The sequence below is a fragment of the Lissotriton vulgaris genome, chromosome 5, assembly GCF_964263255.1.
Source record: "Lissotriton vulgaris chromosome 5, aLisVul1.2, whole genome shotgun sequence".
In the NCBI taxonomy this organism is placed as follows: Eukaryota; Metazoa; Chordata; class Amphibia; order Caudata; family Salamandridae; genus Lissotriton; species Lissotriton vulgaris.
The window spans coordinates 769,294,323-769,313,871 of NC_141693.1; the positions used below are offsets into that span (position 1 = coordinate 769,294,323).

Here is a 19,549-nt window from a genome sequence, read left to right on the forward strand (position 1 = left end):
TATCTCGTATCCTGCATTTCCGGATGTCCCGAAATTATGTGTGGTCAGAGCATTGAAAGCCTACGAAGTGGCGACGATTGATATGGTATACAACGTTTACAACGAAGTTTTTACAACGCACTACCATTACAACGCAGGCATTACCACGCATACCATTACAACGCATTGCGCTGGGGGGCGCTCTAGGATAGGGAATAAGTTTAATTTTCTATCCAACACCTTCCCTAGTGTCCACAGGGACTGGAGTTGGAATAGAAAATTATACTTACCACTATCCAGCACCTCTAAGCGCTATGCGTTGTAACGGTATTCGTTGTAAATACCGCGTTGTAAAGGTATACGTGGTAAAAGTATGCGTTGTAACGTCATACATCCGATTGATATACGCCCACAGGGTGTCAAGCAACTTTTTATTGCTTTTACTAAACCACACGGGCGGTTTCATCCCCTACTATTGCACGATGGGTGCGATGGGTCATGCAGGAAGCTGATATAGATACTTCTCGGTTCGGAGCCCATTCGGTCAGAGGAGCAATGGCGTCCAAGGCTTTTGCCCTGGGAGCTCGTCTGGAAGACATTCTGAAAGCCGCAGACTGGTCTTCAGACTCCACCTTTAAGAGATTTTACTTTAAGCCAGTAGTCTCTCTGGCTTCACTGGTGGTGGATAAGCTTTGAACTAGCCTAATCAGAAGCCTCCGCTCCTGACATAGAATGAAAAATTTCCTAGCTAACGTACAGGAAAGTTTCAATTCTATTAAGGAGGCGGAGGCGAGGATTATCCCACCCTGTCTTCATTCGAACCCGCCCAGAATTGCCTCGTTGGGACGGTAAGTAAAATCTTTATGATGTAGTTCTACTGGTGGCTGTGGATCATAATGTTCTAATGTCGACTATCTTGCTCAATGATCATATCAGGTTATTCTGTTGCTCAATTCGCAAAGTGATGCTGGTTAATGTGGTTGGACGCTAGTTTTTTTCTGATGCCTTACCTAGTCTGCTTGTGCCGTAGGTTCTGAAACAGGCAAGTAGGAGTGACGGACGAAGGAATGTGGCAGTGTCGCAGGAAGAAAGAGGAGGATAGAGCGTCAGCAGAGGAGGATATGAGGAGCCCTGGTCCAGGATTGGACAGTTGCTGGGACTTTTTCGATTTCCATTTTCCCTGATGTTCATGGGAAATGTAGTTTGTTGAGTGGTTGATACCTTTTAATGGCTGCTGGAGTAAGAATAAAGGAGAAAGATACAGCCTAATCCTCGGCTCCGCCTCCTTAATAGAATTGAAACTTTCCTGTACGTTAGCTAGGAAATTTTTCATTATTTGGTCAATAAAGCTATTTGAAATCACACCTGCATTAGTGGTGGACAGCAGAATCAATCAAAAGAGTCATTGAATGTAGTAGCAATTATCAATTAAAAATGAACAGTGAATCATACACGGGGCAACAAAATATCTTTAAAATAAACAAAAAAAAAACATTCATATATTTAATATATATATATATATATATATATATATATATATATATATATATACACACCTTAACATTTATCAGGGAAACAATATATTGTTTTCATACAGTGTTACAATATTTTTATTTTACATTGTATCATATAGGGAGCTACAGTCAACTTTTTGTCCTGGAGATGGTCTGATGGTTTTACTCCCTTGACAGACCGAAACGTCGACTAGAGCATCTTTCTCTGCATAACATTGACTGTTTTAAACTATATAGAGAATATGTCAACATAGTACATTGTATAGGCCAACTGACGTCACCTTACAAACTATGTTTTGTTGCTTTTTCCCCCGATAAATTTTAAGGTATATATATATATATATATATATATATATATATATATATATATATATATATATATATATATATATATATATATATATTAAATATATATATATATATATATTAAATATATGAATGTTTTTGTTTTGAAAGGTATTTTGTTGCCCTGTGTATGATTCACTGTTCATTTTTATTTGATAATTGCTACTACATTCAATTACTCTTTTGATTGATTCTGCTGTCCACCACTAATGAGGGTGTGATTTCAAATAGCTTTATTGACCAAATAATTTCAAACGATCTAGACAAAATATCCCTTATAGGCCCCCCCCCCCTTTTGTTTAAAACCTTTTTTTGAAAGTCTGCAAGCAACAGCGTGCTACCATCGCTGCCTAATTTGAGCCTCTGGTTTGCCCTTCTCGGCACCGGCACCTAATTGCCAGCACAGGCACTTAATTGCCTAAACCTGCACTTATGACAGCTGCCATATGGTGGCGCTGTTTTCGTAATTTAAAGATAAGCAGAACATTTGTTTGTTAATTCAATGTACATTTATAACAACAAATACCTGACACCCAAGCCATTCTTAAAGTATTGGCGGCCTCGAACAGTTTCAATTGTCATAGTTAGTAGTTGTGTAAGTATAGTGGCAATATGTGGTGCAATCTGCAGTGGCCTCCTGACGAGGGCTCCGGCACGTATTTTATTTTACAAATTAAGCCCCATTCTTAAGTAATATATTTGTGACAGTGTGCTCCACAAATACAACACCAGTTATATACTACGCCCTTACCGTTCTCTTGCTGAATGGGCGTGGCTCATTTGTGACACTTGTTCTTTGTGTGATGCTAGGAGTTTTCAGCATCAGTGATGTAACATTGATGGCAGGACCCCCATTCTGAAATTTCTTCCAACACCAGTGGTCACAAGCTGGACTGGCATGGGTTTTAAGGGGGTGCAAAAACAGCAAGGAGGGATATGTCTGTCGAACAGAAATGTTGAGCAACACATAGCGTTTGTATCAAGCAGTGAGTAAGGCAGAGTGGCCTGGAAGCTTGCACCACAGAGACCAACGTGTAAGGATGCGGCTAGAGTGGTAACCTCAGGGCAGTTCAGAGGTCCTCAGTGGAGATATAATATAATGTGGACTGCTGAGATGATCACCAGCAACCACGTAAAGGCAAAGCCAATGTGTTCCTGGAAGCATGTCCACAATGGCGTTGTGTCTATTTACCATTTTTGTGGGAGGTAGTAGGCGGGAAGACACACCACCAGCAGTGAGAACAAGACTGTAGGCAGGAGTGAATGGGGACTCACTGGTAAAGGTTCACAGAAGGCACATCATTTTATTCTGGGAGATTTGAGGGAGCTGACCAATGGTTAGAGAAAAAGAAGTGCCACTTAGAGGCATCAGGGTTTGTGGGGCAGGAAGGAGAGGAGAGGCGAGGGAAGGGAGTGAGCTAGATTCAGGGTGGTAGTACTGAATTTGACTTTGGACAGGTGTGAGAAAAGGAGGTACCACCAGTGGATAATTTGTAAAAAAATAAGTGCCAGCGCTCTTGTCAGGAGGCAGCTTGCACCAGCCCATTTTTCCGGTTAGCGCCGCCTACGACAGAGCTAACTACTAGCCATGAAAGTGGGGAGAGGATGTTCCATAAGGGCCAGAACTGCCGACTTCAGAAATGGGGAACCAGGTTCAAGTCTCAGTGTGTGCTCAACACCCTGTGATTCTGGACAATTCACTTAATCTCCCTGTGCCTACCATAAATGAACCTGCCCGTAACTGGTGCTCATGAAAAGCGCTTGTGTTGATTTTTAAGTGCCAGTGCTGAGCACTGGAAACCATCGACTGAAATTCAACACCGATTACCACTGAGGCAGCGCGAGTGTCAGGTGCTGGTACAGACTATGTACAATTTGAGTAAGGATAGAAGAGATGAGACTGTTCACCCAGGCTAAGCAGAAGTAAAGGGCACTGAAGGTTGGAAGCTGGTGCACTTGCCACTACTGACAGGAAGAGGTGGGGCAAAGCCTGAGGCAGTTCACCTCACACAGGACACAGCTGGGCAGAGTTGAGGCAGCTTGCCGTTCAGCATAGGTCACTGGTCCGTGAAGGAGACTGTGCTTGCAGAAGCGGGGATGGTAGTCCTAAGAGTGTGTGTTGTTTTTTAGTGTTGAAGGGGGATAAGTGAGTGAAATGCAATTGGCGTGCATTCGTTTAGTGCTTGTATGGTGAGCAGTCAGTAACTTTGGGCGTTTTTAGGTTTCGCTGGGGGGCGGAGCCGTTAGGCTCCTCCTCCAGAGAAATCTATTGAGTACAGTAAGCACTCTGGAACACGCCCCCCCGTCCAATTGGCTAGCTCCATAAATGGAGCCTAGCCATTGGACGAGGGGCCTGTCCATCAATGCCGGACCAGACACGGGGGCGTTCCCGACATTCTTTGGCTTTTGCCGACGTCACGCGACGCCGGGAACGCCCCCGAGTCTCCTCCGGCTGGGCCGTGCTTGCTGCTGTCCTGCCTTGTGTCCCTCCTCCCGCCGTCCCCACGTTTCCCGCCTCCCTCCCGACGTCCGTGTCCTTTCCCGCCCCCCTCGTCCCCTCCCGCCCGCCCCCCTCGTCCTCTCCCGCCCCCCCCCCCCGTGTCCTCACAATTTGTGGTATCCCGTCCCGCCCGGGGGTTTCTTCAGCCGGCCGGCCAATCCTAGCGCGGCCGGTCGGAAGTGCCCGCCCCCCCCGCCGCCCAGGGGAAGAAGGAAGACGGCGGCCCACAAGAAGTATGGCGGCCCACGCGGGGCTCCCGTGGCCTGCCTGGAGGGAGCCCCGGAAGAAGCGGAGGACGTTGCCGGGCAGGTGTTGCCGAGTAGGACAGCTGCAGCCCCGCGCCTCCGCCCACGGTGAGTGCTGTGTTGCTCGGGTGTTCACGCCGCCCTGGGCCCTGCATGCTCACGGAGGACGCTGCTGGTGCCGTCGTTCCCTGGTGTGCATGGGGAGGCGGCACCCGCTGCAGACACTGTGCACTTTAAGTCCTGCATCTGGTCCTTATAAAACTTTGTGTACAACATTGGAAAATGTTTGACTTCTGTGATTTTGCCTTTTATGTTATCTTAGATGTCTTAAATGGAGATTTTTACTTGAAATCTATAGAACTACAACAACCAGAAATAGTTAATTTTGCCCCATGCTGATGTGTTTATTTTTGTCTATAATCAACAATGTTATCAGCTGCGCAGAGTTAAGTAATGTACGGCAGATTTTGAGCACCAATGCCAGCATAAACCCTACTGTTTATCAGACACCAAGACAGCCCTTCTTTCACGAAATATTTGAGGCACTAGGCCGGCTGTTTCACTTTTTTTAATCATATGTGTGCTGAACATTTTTTTTGGTGCTAAACAAATATTGCCTATGAATGACACCAGCTTCCATACTGCTGTATGCCAGAAAGAAGTGTCAGGGAGAGAGGGCACACCCTGGGTGAATGGGGAAGGGGACAGAGTGCCCCCCAGAGGCTCTGGGGCAGGGTCGGCGGGGGGCGTACCTGTCGGGGGATGCGCCCGTGGTACCAGGCGTGGCTCCGCAGGTCGTCGCTGCTCAGCTTCAGCTCCTCCTCCAGCTCCTTCCTCAGCTTCTCCGGGGTCCCTCCATCCATGATGTACCTGTCCTTGGAAAACTAGGGAGAATGGAAAAGAGCCGGGTTAAAACGAGCTGCCCATGCCTCGGCCTCACCTGCCTGGGAGATCCGAGCCTGTACTTTGCGCGCCGCGCCGATGACAGCAGCTTTCATTTTCTTTCACCCGGTGACTTTCCCGTGGGTGTTTCGTTTCACAGCCGGCCCCGGCACTTTGATGTCGAGCAAAGGTGAACTCGAAGGGAAAAGGTGCAGCGCTGACAGTAGTCACAGCGTGTAAAGGAAATACACGTGCCGGTACTCACTGCACACAGTGCTTGAAATTAAGTTATAACAGCGCAGGTACCCATTGTACCTGACTACCTGTTTGCTAAGGATAAGGGGCAGTACCGCCCCATTAAACAATTGCACCTCTGCTGAGAGGTGATGGTATTCTCTCTTTTCAAATTAGAGCAGGTTCTCAGTACCTGCTGATTAGAAGCACTGACTGACCATTCTCAGAGTACTTGTTCTTTCCTGAGAAGCGCCGGTACTCACATTAAAACTATTTCACCCCTGATGTCAAGTGCAGTTACTTTGTCTTACAAATTCAAGTAGTGTAGGTTTTTTAGTGCAGGCCCATTTAAAGCATTCACTGTCCCAGGGTACTACTTTGCTTCTGAGAAGTGTGAGTACTTTTCCATTAATGTACTGCAGTAATGCTGAGAAGTGTCAATACTCTCCCTGCCGAGTTAAAGAAGTGCAGGTACTGCGACCCTGATTGTACCTGCAACTTAAAGCAATGCCCATCCCAGATCACCTGCATGCTTCTGACTTTCTCCATAAATATACTACCTACAGCCCGGCTTCTTCTCTGGCACCTTGGTTGGACACCTTTGTGCTTCTGTCTGTATTTGTAACCCCCTCTGATCTGTACATGAACACTTAATAAAAGCGCAGCTACATGTATAAGCTTTTGAGAATGCTCATCATTCCATATTAAACAACGTTTTTGATAAACTGAGATTGTCGACGCCTTTGTAGATATAGCAGTGAGAGCAACATGCATTTAACAAATATATATGTCTGGAGGACGGAGGCGAGCGGCCGGATCTAACCAGGCCAGCTCCACTCCGGTCTAACGAGGCGCTTCGCACATTAGTGATAAAAGACATTTTGTGCACGTGGCTCATGCTATACATCGAAGCCCGTGCAATAACATTCACTTTCTATCACGTAACCTTTTGGCCTAGCAATGTAAATGCAGTGGACAGCTGTTGCCATGTTTTTCTTGTCGACTGGGTCTATTGAGAGCAGCAGGTGACTATGGTCCCTCAAGTGGAGGGGGTCTTCGAGATTCCTGTGCAGCCACAGAGATACTCTGAGAGGGAGTTTAGGCTTGCTTTTAAAAGTTTGATTCATGGGGTGGAAGTTCAAATACAAGAAATGCTTCAATAATACACAAATGGTTGTCCAGTTTTATGTCTTTAGTAACAGAGAATGATCTTTATTTTGTATGTGCAGTAGCTGAGTGGTGTGCAGTTGAACAGCTGTTTAAAATCTCATGCCTACACTTCAGTTCAGTGGGGAGTGAATGATGTCACCTAAGATGGGAGAACGCGGCGGCTTGTGATCGTGGCTATCACTCCGTCATGTGATGGATCATTGGGTAGATATTAGGTACGCGTGAGAAGGAAAATAACATTGCAAAGTGTTGAAACACACGTTAGTCACGTGACTGGAGAAAGAAGAGCATCCCGGGCCCACTGGTGTTTGGGAGCCGTTCCCTCCACGCGGCTTCTTGAGCTCTCTCTTCTCCCCATCAGGCATCAATTATAGAGGTGGTCCCTCTCTCCCAGGGTTTGGTGTGGAGACAACTGGTAACCTAGTTCTTCATTGTTATGTGACTTTTCAGGGTCTGGCTGACGAGCAGCGTTTCACTGTTGAATGGCTTCTCTCAGTTGGCCAGTGCGCTGGTCAGGGTAGATCACTGCAGCTCAGCCAAGTAGATATAACTCCGAGGGCAGATAGATTCTAAGTTAACCAGACAAAACTACCTTTTATATGCCAAATTTAAGTAATGTCATAAAAATGTCAAAATCGTGAACATACCTATGGCTAGAAACCAGATAATTGCTATGCAAAATACCTTAGCTGTGCAAACAGTACATGTGCATATTGTTTTAATCGCAAGCATAGGTAATGTAAGTAATATATAGCAGTTTTGGACAGATTTTAAATCAATGTCATGAGAATTTGGGAATCATGAATAATACCTGTGGCTTAATATCAGCTAATTACTGTGCAAATTAATTTACGTGTGCACAACAGTGCATACGGACTGGGAATTATATAGCAGATAGTTCTCAAATCATGGGCTCAGAGAGCGGCTAATGAAAACATTTTAAAGATCTATCCAAGTGGATTAAACCTGCCATATAAAACGTTAAAATTCACTGTTTTGGTGATTTTAATTGGAGCAGTGATCAGTATCATTAATGTCCTTAAATTATACTTGTAGCAGGCTTAAGTATTTGCCAAATTTCACCAAGTCACACGGCTCCACTGTGTTAAAAACCAGGATTGTTGCCTCTTTGCAGGTTCATATTCCCTGTTGGAGTGGCTAGGGAGTGCAGAGTGACTAGGGAGTGCAGAGTGACTAGGGAGTGCTAGGGAGTGCAGAGTGACTAGGGAGTGCTAGGGAGTGTAGAGTGCTAGGGAGTGCAGAGTGCTAGGGAGTGCAGAGTGCTAGGGAGTGCAGAGTGCTAGGGAGTGCAGAGTGCTAGGGAGTGTAGAGTGACTAGGGAGGGCTAGGGAGTGCAGAGTGACTAGGGAGTGCGAGGGAGTGCGAGGGACTGCAGAGTGACTGCAGAGATTAAGCTAATGGCAATGTAAATGACAATGCCATTTATTTATCTGTTTTCAAAACCAACACATAAATACAAATTTTGTCATTTACAATGCCAATAGCGCTAACTTTTCCAAAGGCGAAACCATTGCATTGTAAATGCTTGTTTAAACTTGGATATAGTGCAGTAAGGGAATCTTGTCTCCCAAATTGGGTGAATTTTCTGTTACCATTAAACTCTAAGTCAGGCCCTAAATTTTATGTAAAGCACCACATTGTGGCAGGTGTTCTAATGTTCCAGCTTGCCGCAGTGTGTGATCCTCTGCAATTTCCTTTGCATCCCCATTTAGGAGATGTGAAACATACAGAAAAACAGAACTAACCAGCGGAATGCACTTTTTGAAAACTAGACATTTTGCCTGGGGTTTTATCGAGTGGGAGCGAAAAAGCGGTTGAGATAAATATACTCTCACTTTGATTTGGAAGAACAAAGCGCTTTGCGGCCTCGACAAGAATAGGAAGCGCTAAATAAATGCTGAAATGCAATACCACAGGTAGATTCTTAAGTTGAAAAAGTGGTGCTGAGGTCTACTGGCGAGAAATGCAGAATCTATTTAAACAAGAACTCCCCGTACCCCGGCTCTGTTAATATAGTGGTGGGATTGAGAAGAGGGGCCTGTGTTAGGTGAGTGGGAGGTCGGGGGTCTCAGATTTTAAAAGTGAGGTCAGTGGCGGGAAAAGTCGTCTTTGCATAATGAAAGTTGCGCTGTGAGTGTGCACAGATTTACAGGTCTGTAACTATTCCCAGCAGAAAGGCGAATTTTATGACACCCCTGGAGTAGTGGCCTCTCTAAAAGCACATTCTGATAGACATTCTCACGAAACACTGTAAATAAAAACAGCGAAGACCTTAACACCTTAGCTGCGTGTAAACATTTCTCCCCAGTGCTGCGCTGTCCATTAGAACTAGTGCTGAATGGACGTTCAATGGTCGTGCGCAGCACTGGGGAGGTAGCGCTGCTGACGACCATTGGCCGTCAGCAGCACTTAAGGGGTTAAGAAACATAGTAAAATCTAACAATAAGAAACGCGCCGAGGGCTCGGTCCACTGATACAAAGTTAAGTTGAGGTTCTTTATAGGAAATAAACTGTCACTTTGAAAACAAGCGCGCGCCTCGCACTGAAAGTTAAAAAATAAAAAAACAAGCCCGGGAGTTGTGCGTGCGCAATTGGGAGAGCAGTCTGCTGTTTTTCCAAGCACATACTAGTGCATGTGGCGCGCCGCTGCGCACTCCCGCAAGGCGTACGCCGCCACAAGCATGTGCTTGGAAAAACAGCTGCATGACGGCTAAAGGTCTCCTATGCAATGCGTGCGCACTGCATAGGCGATACCTAAAAATGGGCTACCTCTTCAAAAAACGCCAAAACTGTGGTAACTTTCTTTTTCTTATTAAGATCTGCATGTTCCTGAAAGCTGGGATAAACCCCGACACTTATCTTGAGAATATTTTTCCTATTTTGTCCCCAGAACTCAAATGTTAGCTACATTTTGCCAATTTTTTTGGTCCTCTCCAGAGGAATCCACAAACACTCAGTACCTTTAGAATCGCCAGGATGTTAGAAAAAAAGGACACACATTTGTCGTGGATACCTTATGTCGATATAAAGTTACAGATGACTAGGAGCAAACTACCCCAAATACCCAAAAAATGGCACAACATTGGGGGAAGGAGGACCAGCAGTTAAGGGGTTTGCCCAAATGGAAGGAGCTTTGCCCACAAGAAATCTTTTGATGTTTAGTTGCAGTTTGGATTTGAAAAGTCCTGAAGGTCTACGGCATACATCCAATCTCTGACATAGTTGAAAGTAAATGTGGTGGAGAATCAGGATTTCTCCTTTTTAATCACTTGTGTAGAGAAAGATTCTGAGTTTGTGCTGGAATCTTTTTTTAAGCTAGAAAGTCAAAGGAATAACTTCACCTTCTGTTATGGCTGGATTTTCTGAGTAGATGGGATCAGCCCCTAGGGGCCCCTCCAACCCAGCCAGAACGTAATCACATCTCTCCTCAGGACCAACTATCCAGGCACCTGGTACCTACCTGAGGATGGGGAACTCGCAATATACAAGCTCATATTATTAAAAACACCACTAAATCTATAGGGATACTAAGAATACTCACTAATTACTAGGGATATCCATATCCTACACCACACTTATATTCACATCAGTTGGTCTCGCGGCCACTCAAACCCAGACCGGTCTACCCTAGGGCAGATATTGCGCACAATCCGGTGCGACTACACATGGGCCTGCAGAACCCAATGCTCCCTTTTCCAAACGATCAACAATCCTGTCGATCTCCACGTTGGTCTCCCCTCCAACGCTCTCACTTACACTCGGTTCACAGTCCCGCGAACCTCCACGTTGGTCTCCCCCCCAACGCTCTCATTAACGCCGCATATCAACGACGACCACTTTCCTATGAACACCTTTATATATATATATGTCTCTTCACTAAGGATCTACTACTACAATAATATTATGGGATAGCCGAATTACTTAAGTGTCAACAATTCCCTAGCTCAAGGGCTCCCCGTTCTCCCTATTCATTCAGACTTACCGGATCAGGGGCAACATCTGTTCTGGCTATAACATCTGACTAGGAGGAAAAAGGTTACCTATGCTTTGGAACAGAAGACGCTGTTTACAGGATTATGGGAGGGTGTACTAAATTAGTCCCCTAGTTGCAGGTCTCCTCTCTCCCTCACTATTACTTACCTGATCAGGGGTAGCATCTGTTCAAACAGTAATACCTACCAGGACAGAAGATTACCCTCACTGTATAGGGACAAAGATATACACACTATGTGATTGAGTTATTTCCTGATTTAAGCGCTCCTACTCCCTTCTGCCAGAAGCCAGGCTAGCTTTATCATAGAAGAACTCATGCACTGTAGTTATGGGGATGTTTATTATTACACTAATAAAATACACATATACAGATATGTAACCGACAAAGACTATAGGTAGAACACACCGCTTGAAAGAGAAAAGATTAAACATAACAGGAACACTCCGCTGAAAGGGGAAAAGATTAGCAATGCAAAAGCCTAGGGAATAAAGATAAGATTAAGATGCAAGTGTAGAGTAAATTAATATAACAGGAACGCCTTCACCTTATTAGTGTGTAGTCTTGTTCTAGCTGTCATCTGGGTTCCTCTCTCGTCTGTGCCTTGGCTCATCTCAGACTCTCTCTCTCTCTCCTGCACTCTTGGGTACACCTCTGCGCTGATCGCTCTGTCTCTGGACTCCTCTCCCCCACACGAACTGTCTCCACCTTCCAGATTCAGTCTTAATGGTTCCTGCCGCTCTGATCACCGTTCATTCCACTAGCTTATTCACTCTGTCTCTGCGCCAATGTCCGATTAACTCCATCTGCTCCCATAGGTTAGTCCACGATCTCTCCTCTATCTCTTCTAAAAGGCATTACTTCAGACTCCAGCTATTCACACCTCCTCCTGATAAGCAACTGCTTCTGACTGCTTCCTTCAGTTCCAGCTCACTATTCAACTCAGCTCTTCTCCAGCTTGAACCCTCTCTCTCTCTCTGCCAACTCCACTCCACTGCTTTCCACTCCTCCACCTTAACACAACTCCCTCTCTCTCCTTGACTCTCTGCTCGACTCCCTCTGCTTGACTGACTCGCTCCGCCTCTGCACTTCACTGATATAGAATGCTGTTTCCTCATGGAAAGTTCCAGCCATCAGCCTGCCGCCCACCAGGTCTCTGCATCACCTCGCATCAAGGACACACACCCAGCCGGCCGGCCTTTTGTTGTGTCTTCTACACAGAGAATAATACAGCCTACCGATAAGGGCTGGCCCAGACCGGTTCTCTCCAAGTGAAAAACAGCCTTAACTATAAACTTTGCCTTTGCCCTGAAAAGCCTCTCAGCTTCATCAAGATGGAGTCCCTCTAGCTCTAGGCCTGTAGGCCTGAAAGGGGTGAAATGCTCCTTAGCTCTGTCAGAATACCTACATAAACCATACCAATGTGTCTAATATGTCAAAGCCAATAGGCAATAGACAGGTTAAAGTCAAGAATAAAGGCATATTAAGCAGCTATCCTCTTCTAGGTCTGGAAAAAGGGCTTAAAAGGGCCAACACAGGCTAAGAATACCTATACTAGATGCGAGCAAGATTAATGATCTATATCACTGCTAAATAAAGCCAAAAACGCTGTCATTACACCTTCCCGACTAGAAATCAGGGAATTTTTCCACTGCTTACAGTGTCCACCTCCTGCTGTAGTTGTTCCAGGTGAAATAGATTAGCTGTTCTTGTAGGGATTGCAGGTGGAATAGATTTAAATAAGACTGTACAATATTCAGCACCTATAAAGTGAAGTCTTTTGCCACTCTTGCAGATGTTCGAGAGGTTTGTACACTAATGGGATTATCAACATTTCTGATGTCTGTAATATTTCCAGTACTACTGTTCCCTGAATTAAACGGCTTTCAACATCACATATTCTGCTTTCATTCAAGGATATTTTCCCTGTTTGCATGGGATCCACACAGAATGTTTCCTGAAAATGCAAGGTTGGGGATGTGCTGTTGCGCTTCAAGCTTCAGAGTGGTTAGTTGTAGCCACCAGTCTCGACTCATAGTGAACCCATGGAAATATATGTGTGCAGCCATATCAGAAGAATTTGCTGAAGCACTAATGATCTGATTTGAGAATATCATTCTGTCCATGATGATCTCATTAAAGTCCTCTGCCCTTGCTCTGGGAAGGTAGACAGTGAATATCTGTAGGAAATCCCACAGTCATATCTCCCAACTAAAGCAGTCATATTTGTTGCTTTCATTGAGGTAGCCATTGTGACACACATTCCAAGTAATCCAGATGTTGCCTCTCTGTCTGGAAGTACAGTCAACAAAAGTGCAGTGGCAAGGCCATTTCTTGCTGTGGAGACAATGTTTGAATTCAGAGAAGAAGCCACTCTGAGAAAAAGAGCGTCCTGTTCAGGTGGCCGGTAGCTCTTCAAAAGGCATGGTGGGTCAGCCTTTTCTGATCAGAGCAAGAAGAGGTTCATGGCAGGCTCCAGAAGGCCTAGCACAAAAGTACGCATTGGTTGGGAGGCTGACTTTTGATAAAGCATTTGAAAAATGACTAATGTCTTTGCCGTGTGTAAGAATGGTATATTTAGTTTAGCTGCACCTCTGACTAGTGCTACATGGAAGGTGCAAATATCCTTTTTTAGCGATATTCCAGATGGACAGTCCAAATATCTCCTGATCGAAGATAATGAAGATAATGAAGTGGAAGTGGATTAAGTCACGGATGCAAGATATACATGAATAGAGTAAAATAATCTACTGTCAAAGTGGAGATGCCCAAGACTAGATCTCTTGCAAGAATGTTTACCTGTAGGTAATTTGTGTGACCTGTGTTTATGAGGAGCACATACCTTGCTGGGTATGGGCCCACTGGATCCGAGTGAGCTGGAGGATCATCAGGGTACTCTGCGTAGGAGAAGTTCTGGAACAGGCTTCAGGATGGAGCATGAACCACTGCCTATGGAGAATAAGTCTGCAGGGTGGTGGTGCTACTCACTGAATGAGTTTAAGAGTACCTCCCAGCGTTGAATCTTCACAGATGAGTCGAATCACAGAGCACAATCATTGTATACACTTCAGGAAGTGTAGAGTACACCCTGATATATTCAGAGACAGAGGGCAGAGTCAGCCTTCTGGACTTGACTTTCCTTAACTAAGAACAAGATAGACTATAGGATTAAGTATCATGTGCTTCACCATCTACTGTGTATCGCTGGGGTCCCTCACTATCATGTACCTTGACTGCGTACATAGAGCTCTTCCTGTCCTTGAGTTATGTTCTCAAAGTCCCCTCGAGCGACAAGGATTCTCATGCCTTGATCACTTTCTTGATCTCCCTCAGTGAAGAGCCCTTCTCAAAGCTCACTGGACCTTCTACACAGCGATTTCTGGATACGCCAGAGATTCTCTTTGCCAGGAAGTCTGATTTCTCAGTATGTCCGGGTTCTTATTGACATTTTCTGGCAGAATTCACACTCAGAAGCTAAAAGTCTAGAAGGTAAAGGATACACAGATGGTGTGGGTCTGTTTCAGCTTTTAATTTGCCACAGCACTGGCACTTCTCACAGAGAGCGCATTCTGAGGGTAAAAAAAAAACACTTAAATAACACTTTCTGATGAGAGGGGTTAAAGGATTTCTCTAGGGAAAAAAGCCAAAAAATTCAGAGCTCTGTCCTCTAAAAGGAGGAGGAAGAAAGAACTGAAGCAACTGAGAGGGCATGATGACATGCTGATGGAGCGTAGGTTCTCTCCATGCTGCAGTTTAGCTACATATTTTATTTTATTGAATGTTTTTATATAGTGCGAATATGACCCAAGGGTATCAGACCGCTTAACAGGTACATAATGCGAAAGAAAAAACCAAGTTACGACAAAAGGCGATAAACAATAAAAGGAATCATGGGGTACAGTAAAAGAGAAGTAAAACAGGGTCAATGTTACTTTGATGCCGTTATAAGAAAAATATGGTCTTGCTTTTCTCGTTTATCATTTAGAATACTTGTAAGAGGTTTTTGTGTCACATTTACATTTAGTTATTTTTTTGATTTAAAGTTAGCTTTTTTTTCCTTCAAAACAAAACGTTCAGAAACTGCCCATTGTATTCTGAACTAGGCAGTTAAAAAACTTTTCTAGAGGAAAAAATGTGATGGATATCTGTAGAGTGCTGCGGGACGGTTCAGTGCTTACAATTTCATTGGAGAGCCTCTGAACCAGAAACCATGGTTTAGAAACCATTTTGGCTTCAAGTTCACATGTTTCAGTGTCGTACACTGGAACATGAAATAGCAAAATCCTCTCAGTCAGAGTTTGGAAACAGTGCCCAGAACAACAGTATTAGGACAATAATAAAGTTTGGATGCATTTCACCTGATAACTCTGAAGCATTGCCAAAAAAGCACAACAACCCACCAAGTTTTTTGAAAAACTTCATTATATTGACTTATTAAAAGCACACAATGAAATGAAACCGCCAATAAGGCAACAGATTAAATAATACATTTACTTATTAGAGAATTATTTACCATGGCCTACCCACTTAAAACATTTCTTCACATCATAAGTAGAAACCTCTAAAATATGGAAAGATGCTCAAAAGAGAATTGAAATGACGGTCACTTCGCGGTGTGGAATTTAAAAATTCAGATTCCTCATTAGATACTCCTTCAGCATTGAAGGGGTACTCCTCTTATGGAAACCTTTTCCTTGTTCTAAGCACAACCTGAGAAATACTTTTGTCTATTGTTCCCCATGCATACATGCACAATCCAAATTGTTTTCAAACAACCTAACAATATCCATTTAAATAAACAGTATACCATGCACGTTTCTACCAGGAATCAACTGAGCACAATGCTCAAGGGAACACGGAATTTACATTTCTTGCATCATCACAGGTGGTTAGGTTCATGCTCCAGTCCTTGAAATAAGCCCAAAAACAAAAAAAATCCACATAAACCGGTCGACCACTATGAACGTTCAAGTATTAGCTCCGGCACGTGCAACAAGGATACTTCAAGTTTAGTTTTTCACACTAAAGCCATCTAGCCAAAGAACAGTCCATAAAAGACAGGAGGGTTTAGGTAACGTAGCTTTTCGTAGGCTCATAAGTGGGGTCAGTGGAATCTGTATTTTCTGGCTGGCTTCAAGCTCACATAGGTTTTTTTCATATCATCACTCTCTGGTTTCTTCATGTCTTTGTATCTTTCGCCTTTTGTGCTCACCACTTGATTATCAATGTAGCGGATCATCTTCTTAGGTGCCTGAAAATAATGAACAGTGGGGATGATTGGAAGGAACTTGGGTAATTTATACTCTACACACACTATTCCTATACGTAATAACTAATCAAAATACGTTTTTTTTTGACAGTTCCTACAACCTAAAAATTAGTTCATGTTTGCCATCAAAACCCAACATGCTTCAATTGCTTTCTAAGGAACATACTATGTAGTAAAATAATGAACATGCAAGTAAAATCTAGTGTCCAGCGTCTGTGGATTCTTGAGAGGCAGACAAATCAGATGTTAAAGTGAAGATGGTTGATAGGTTAAAAAAAACTGGATACTGAAAGACTTACAGCATGCATATTAATAGTAAGTCAAAGCAAAAGGATTGGCACTGTCGGGCTCAGATTACAACAGCAGATCATACACTTGGTAATTAGTGTTTAATTAGTGTTTAAGCTCCGAAAGGGTGCCATTCAGAAAGAAATCGTGAATCTTTCAGAAATATATTCTTGGGCCAGAATAAAACAAATTAATTTCAGCATTTCAGGTTAATTTTTCTTGAAGAATTTTGTAATCATGGTGGCGGCCTCCCACACCAAAAGGTTTTTCATCCTGACTAACTGCTATAGGAAGCAATGAAGATAGGCAACCTAAATAGGCACACTTTCCTCTCTGGCTCTTAAAAACACCACAACACATTTTTAACAGAATCCTTCGCTCCACTGGATGCCAGTGAAGAGTCTTTGAAGAAGGCAGGAGGTATTTGAGAGTTGAAATATTCATCTGGCATCTTCATTTTGAATTACTTGTAATGTGTGAAGAATAGTGTCCGGCAGACCCAAATAAACCGGGATAGCAAAGTTAAGTCTTGAAATAATGTCCGCTATTACTATCCCTATCCAGGCCTCCTTTGTAAGAAGCGATGCAACTTTCCTCCGCATTTTCAATAAGAATGTAAATTTGGATACTACTAATCCAATTTGTAGATTCATAGTTAAACTGCTGCCGATGAGGATAGCCAAACTTTTAGCTGATGTTCGTTTGGGCACTATGCCCATTTCAGTGGGACAGTAAGATTGATTCCATAGGTTTGTACCGTTATTCAGTATGGACAGTCTCCGCCTTGTCTTTATTTAATTTTATTTGATGGGCGCTTATCTAATCAGCAATAAATTGCATAATTTTTCAATAAAGTTCTGTCAAACCGGAAAAATAGCTAGGAATCATCAACGTAGTTATATATTCTACAGTCTCCAAAAACTAATTTATTAATTAGAGGTTTTGCAAATATATTGAATAAATCTGGTGATAAAGAAGGAGAAACCCTGTGGTGGCAAATAGATCCAACGAGTGCTTTCCCCTTTCCTCCCAAAACCCTGCAGAAATGCATCTGCCACCACTATGAGCTGTGGGTGAAAGAAGGAAAGTGGTCTGCCGTAGATAAAATGACCACTGCACATTTAATGCCTCCTCCTGCAAGATCAGTATGGTGTGTGACCTCCAAAACATTGTGATCATAGGCTATTCATGAGGAAACACCACCCTATCCAGTACTGCCCCAAATGAATGATATCCTCGGAGGGAGCCAGTGCGACTTCAGCTCCAAGATGGAAAATTCCAACGATGTCTAGAGGCTGGCCGTTATTTGTAGGTGGGCCACGGTAGCCTGTGGCGGGCCGCCTTCAGTAGCCAGTCGCTGAGATGTGGGAGTACATGTAGTCTCACCTTTGAAGATGGTCAGTGACCACTAAATTACTTTCTTGACCACTCGAGCATCTGAAGCAAGGTTTATGGGGAGCACAGCACACAAAGTGTTCTTGGCCCAACTTGAATGTCAGGCAACATCTGTTGTGGGATTACCAGACTGGTACATGAAAATTCACATCCTGGAATTCCATGGACTTCAGACAAGTCTTCTGGGCCCAGAGCAGACCAAATATGAGCCAACATGAACATCTTGAATTTGTCCTTACGTAGGAAGGCATTCATCAATCAAAGGCCCAGAAAGGGCCTGCACCCCCCCCCCCCATCCTTTTTCAGGATGAGGAAATAGTTGGGGGAAATATTCCTCACCTTTCTCAGAGTTCGCTACCAGCTCGTTGAGAGAGAGTGAGAGAGTGTGAGAGAGAGAGAGTGCGAGAGAAAGAGAGTGTGAGAGAGAGTGTGAGAGAGAGTGTGAGTGTGAGAGAGAGTGTGAGAGAGAGAGAGAGAGAGAGAGAGAGAGAGTGAGAGTGAGAGTGAGAGTGAGAGTGCGAGAGAGTGAGAGAGAGAGAGTGAGAGAGAGAGAGAGAGAGAGAGAGAATGACGTATCTATAAATCTATAAGACACATTTGCTGGTGTCAGCAGTCAAATGGACGGTGCTGCAGCTCAGTAGTCTTTGATGTTTACAGACTATTTGGGGGGAAAAGCAGACTCCATTTTAAAAAGGTTCAAAGGTCATGTCCATTAAGGGTGCCTCTACATCACCCAGATGTCCAGTAGGCCTCCTCAATGCAGATCTGAAAACAAACCATCCTGGTATCAACAGTCATGCCAATGCAATTTGTAGTATCCTGGCTAGCACAAATAAACTTTGCTGCACCATATCTGTCATGTATTGTTTGTGCCAAAGAGGTTCTAAAATTTTGAGGGGCTGCCGGCAAGATCTTGCAGACCACCTCTCAGAAAACATGCGTGTAACTGCATAGCAAGCATACAGTGTTTAAGAAAAAACATGCAGAGGGAAACATTCTCTTGCCAAATGAACCAATCCGCTTGGAACCCTGGTTCGGGAAATTGGTCCGAAATGAGTTTAGCTAACCGTGCTACTAGAAGTCTTCAGGCTCTTGGGTGTGTTAAGTAAAAAAACAAGCACTGGCGTTGCCAATAGGTCTCGCAGTAGGAAAGTTGGAGCTATTACAATTGCAAATAACAATGCCTTTTATTTTTGTTTTCATTTTAAAAACATAAAGGGCTTTGTCATTTACAAAACCAATAGCTCCAACTTTCCTACTGCGAGACCTATTGTGCACTGCACAGTGCGGGTGAAAGGGGCACTGTGTGTGTGTGAGTGGCTTTGAGTGAGTTGCGTTGCGTGGGTGAGTGGCGTTGCATGTGTGAGTGTTGTAGCGTGGGTGAGTGGCGTTGCGTGGGTGAGTGGCTCCTCTCTTCGAGCTGAGTGGTCGCTCCCAGTGTCCCCTGCTGGTACTTGGTATCGTAGCGCTGCTTTGCTTCAGAAATTGTCAATTGTTATTGCCTGCTGTCTGCCTGACTGCCGCTTTGCCTGATTTGCACTTTCATTAATTTATACTGCTGTTTTCACTTTGGTCGCGCATCTGCCTCTAGCGCTCCGCTGTGCTCCCCCCTCCGCCTCCATTTTGGTTGTTGTTGTCGTCCTCGTGTGCCCGCCCCGCCTCCCAGCTGAGACGCCCTCCCACTGACCTGAAATAGCGCTCCTCTACCTGAGAGCG

The 19,549-nt window shown here is 44.2% G+C and overlaps 1 protein-coding gene across 1 annotated transcript in view; it reads right to left on the bottom strand.

Moving 5' to 3' along the window:
* Window positions 1-14,590: 14,590 nt before the first annotated feature.
* Window positions 14,591-19,549, bottom strand: part of CUEDC2 (CUE domain containing 2) — a 213,201-nt gene continuing 208,242 nt past the window's right edge. The window contains exon 9 of the mRNA XM_086922232.1: window positions 14,591-16,132. Within this exon, the coding sequence (XP_086778358.1) occupies window positions 15,986-16,132 (147 nt within the window). The 3' untranslated portion in view covers window positions 14,591-15,985. The remainder of the gene's footprint in view (window positions 16,133-19,549) is intronic.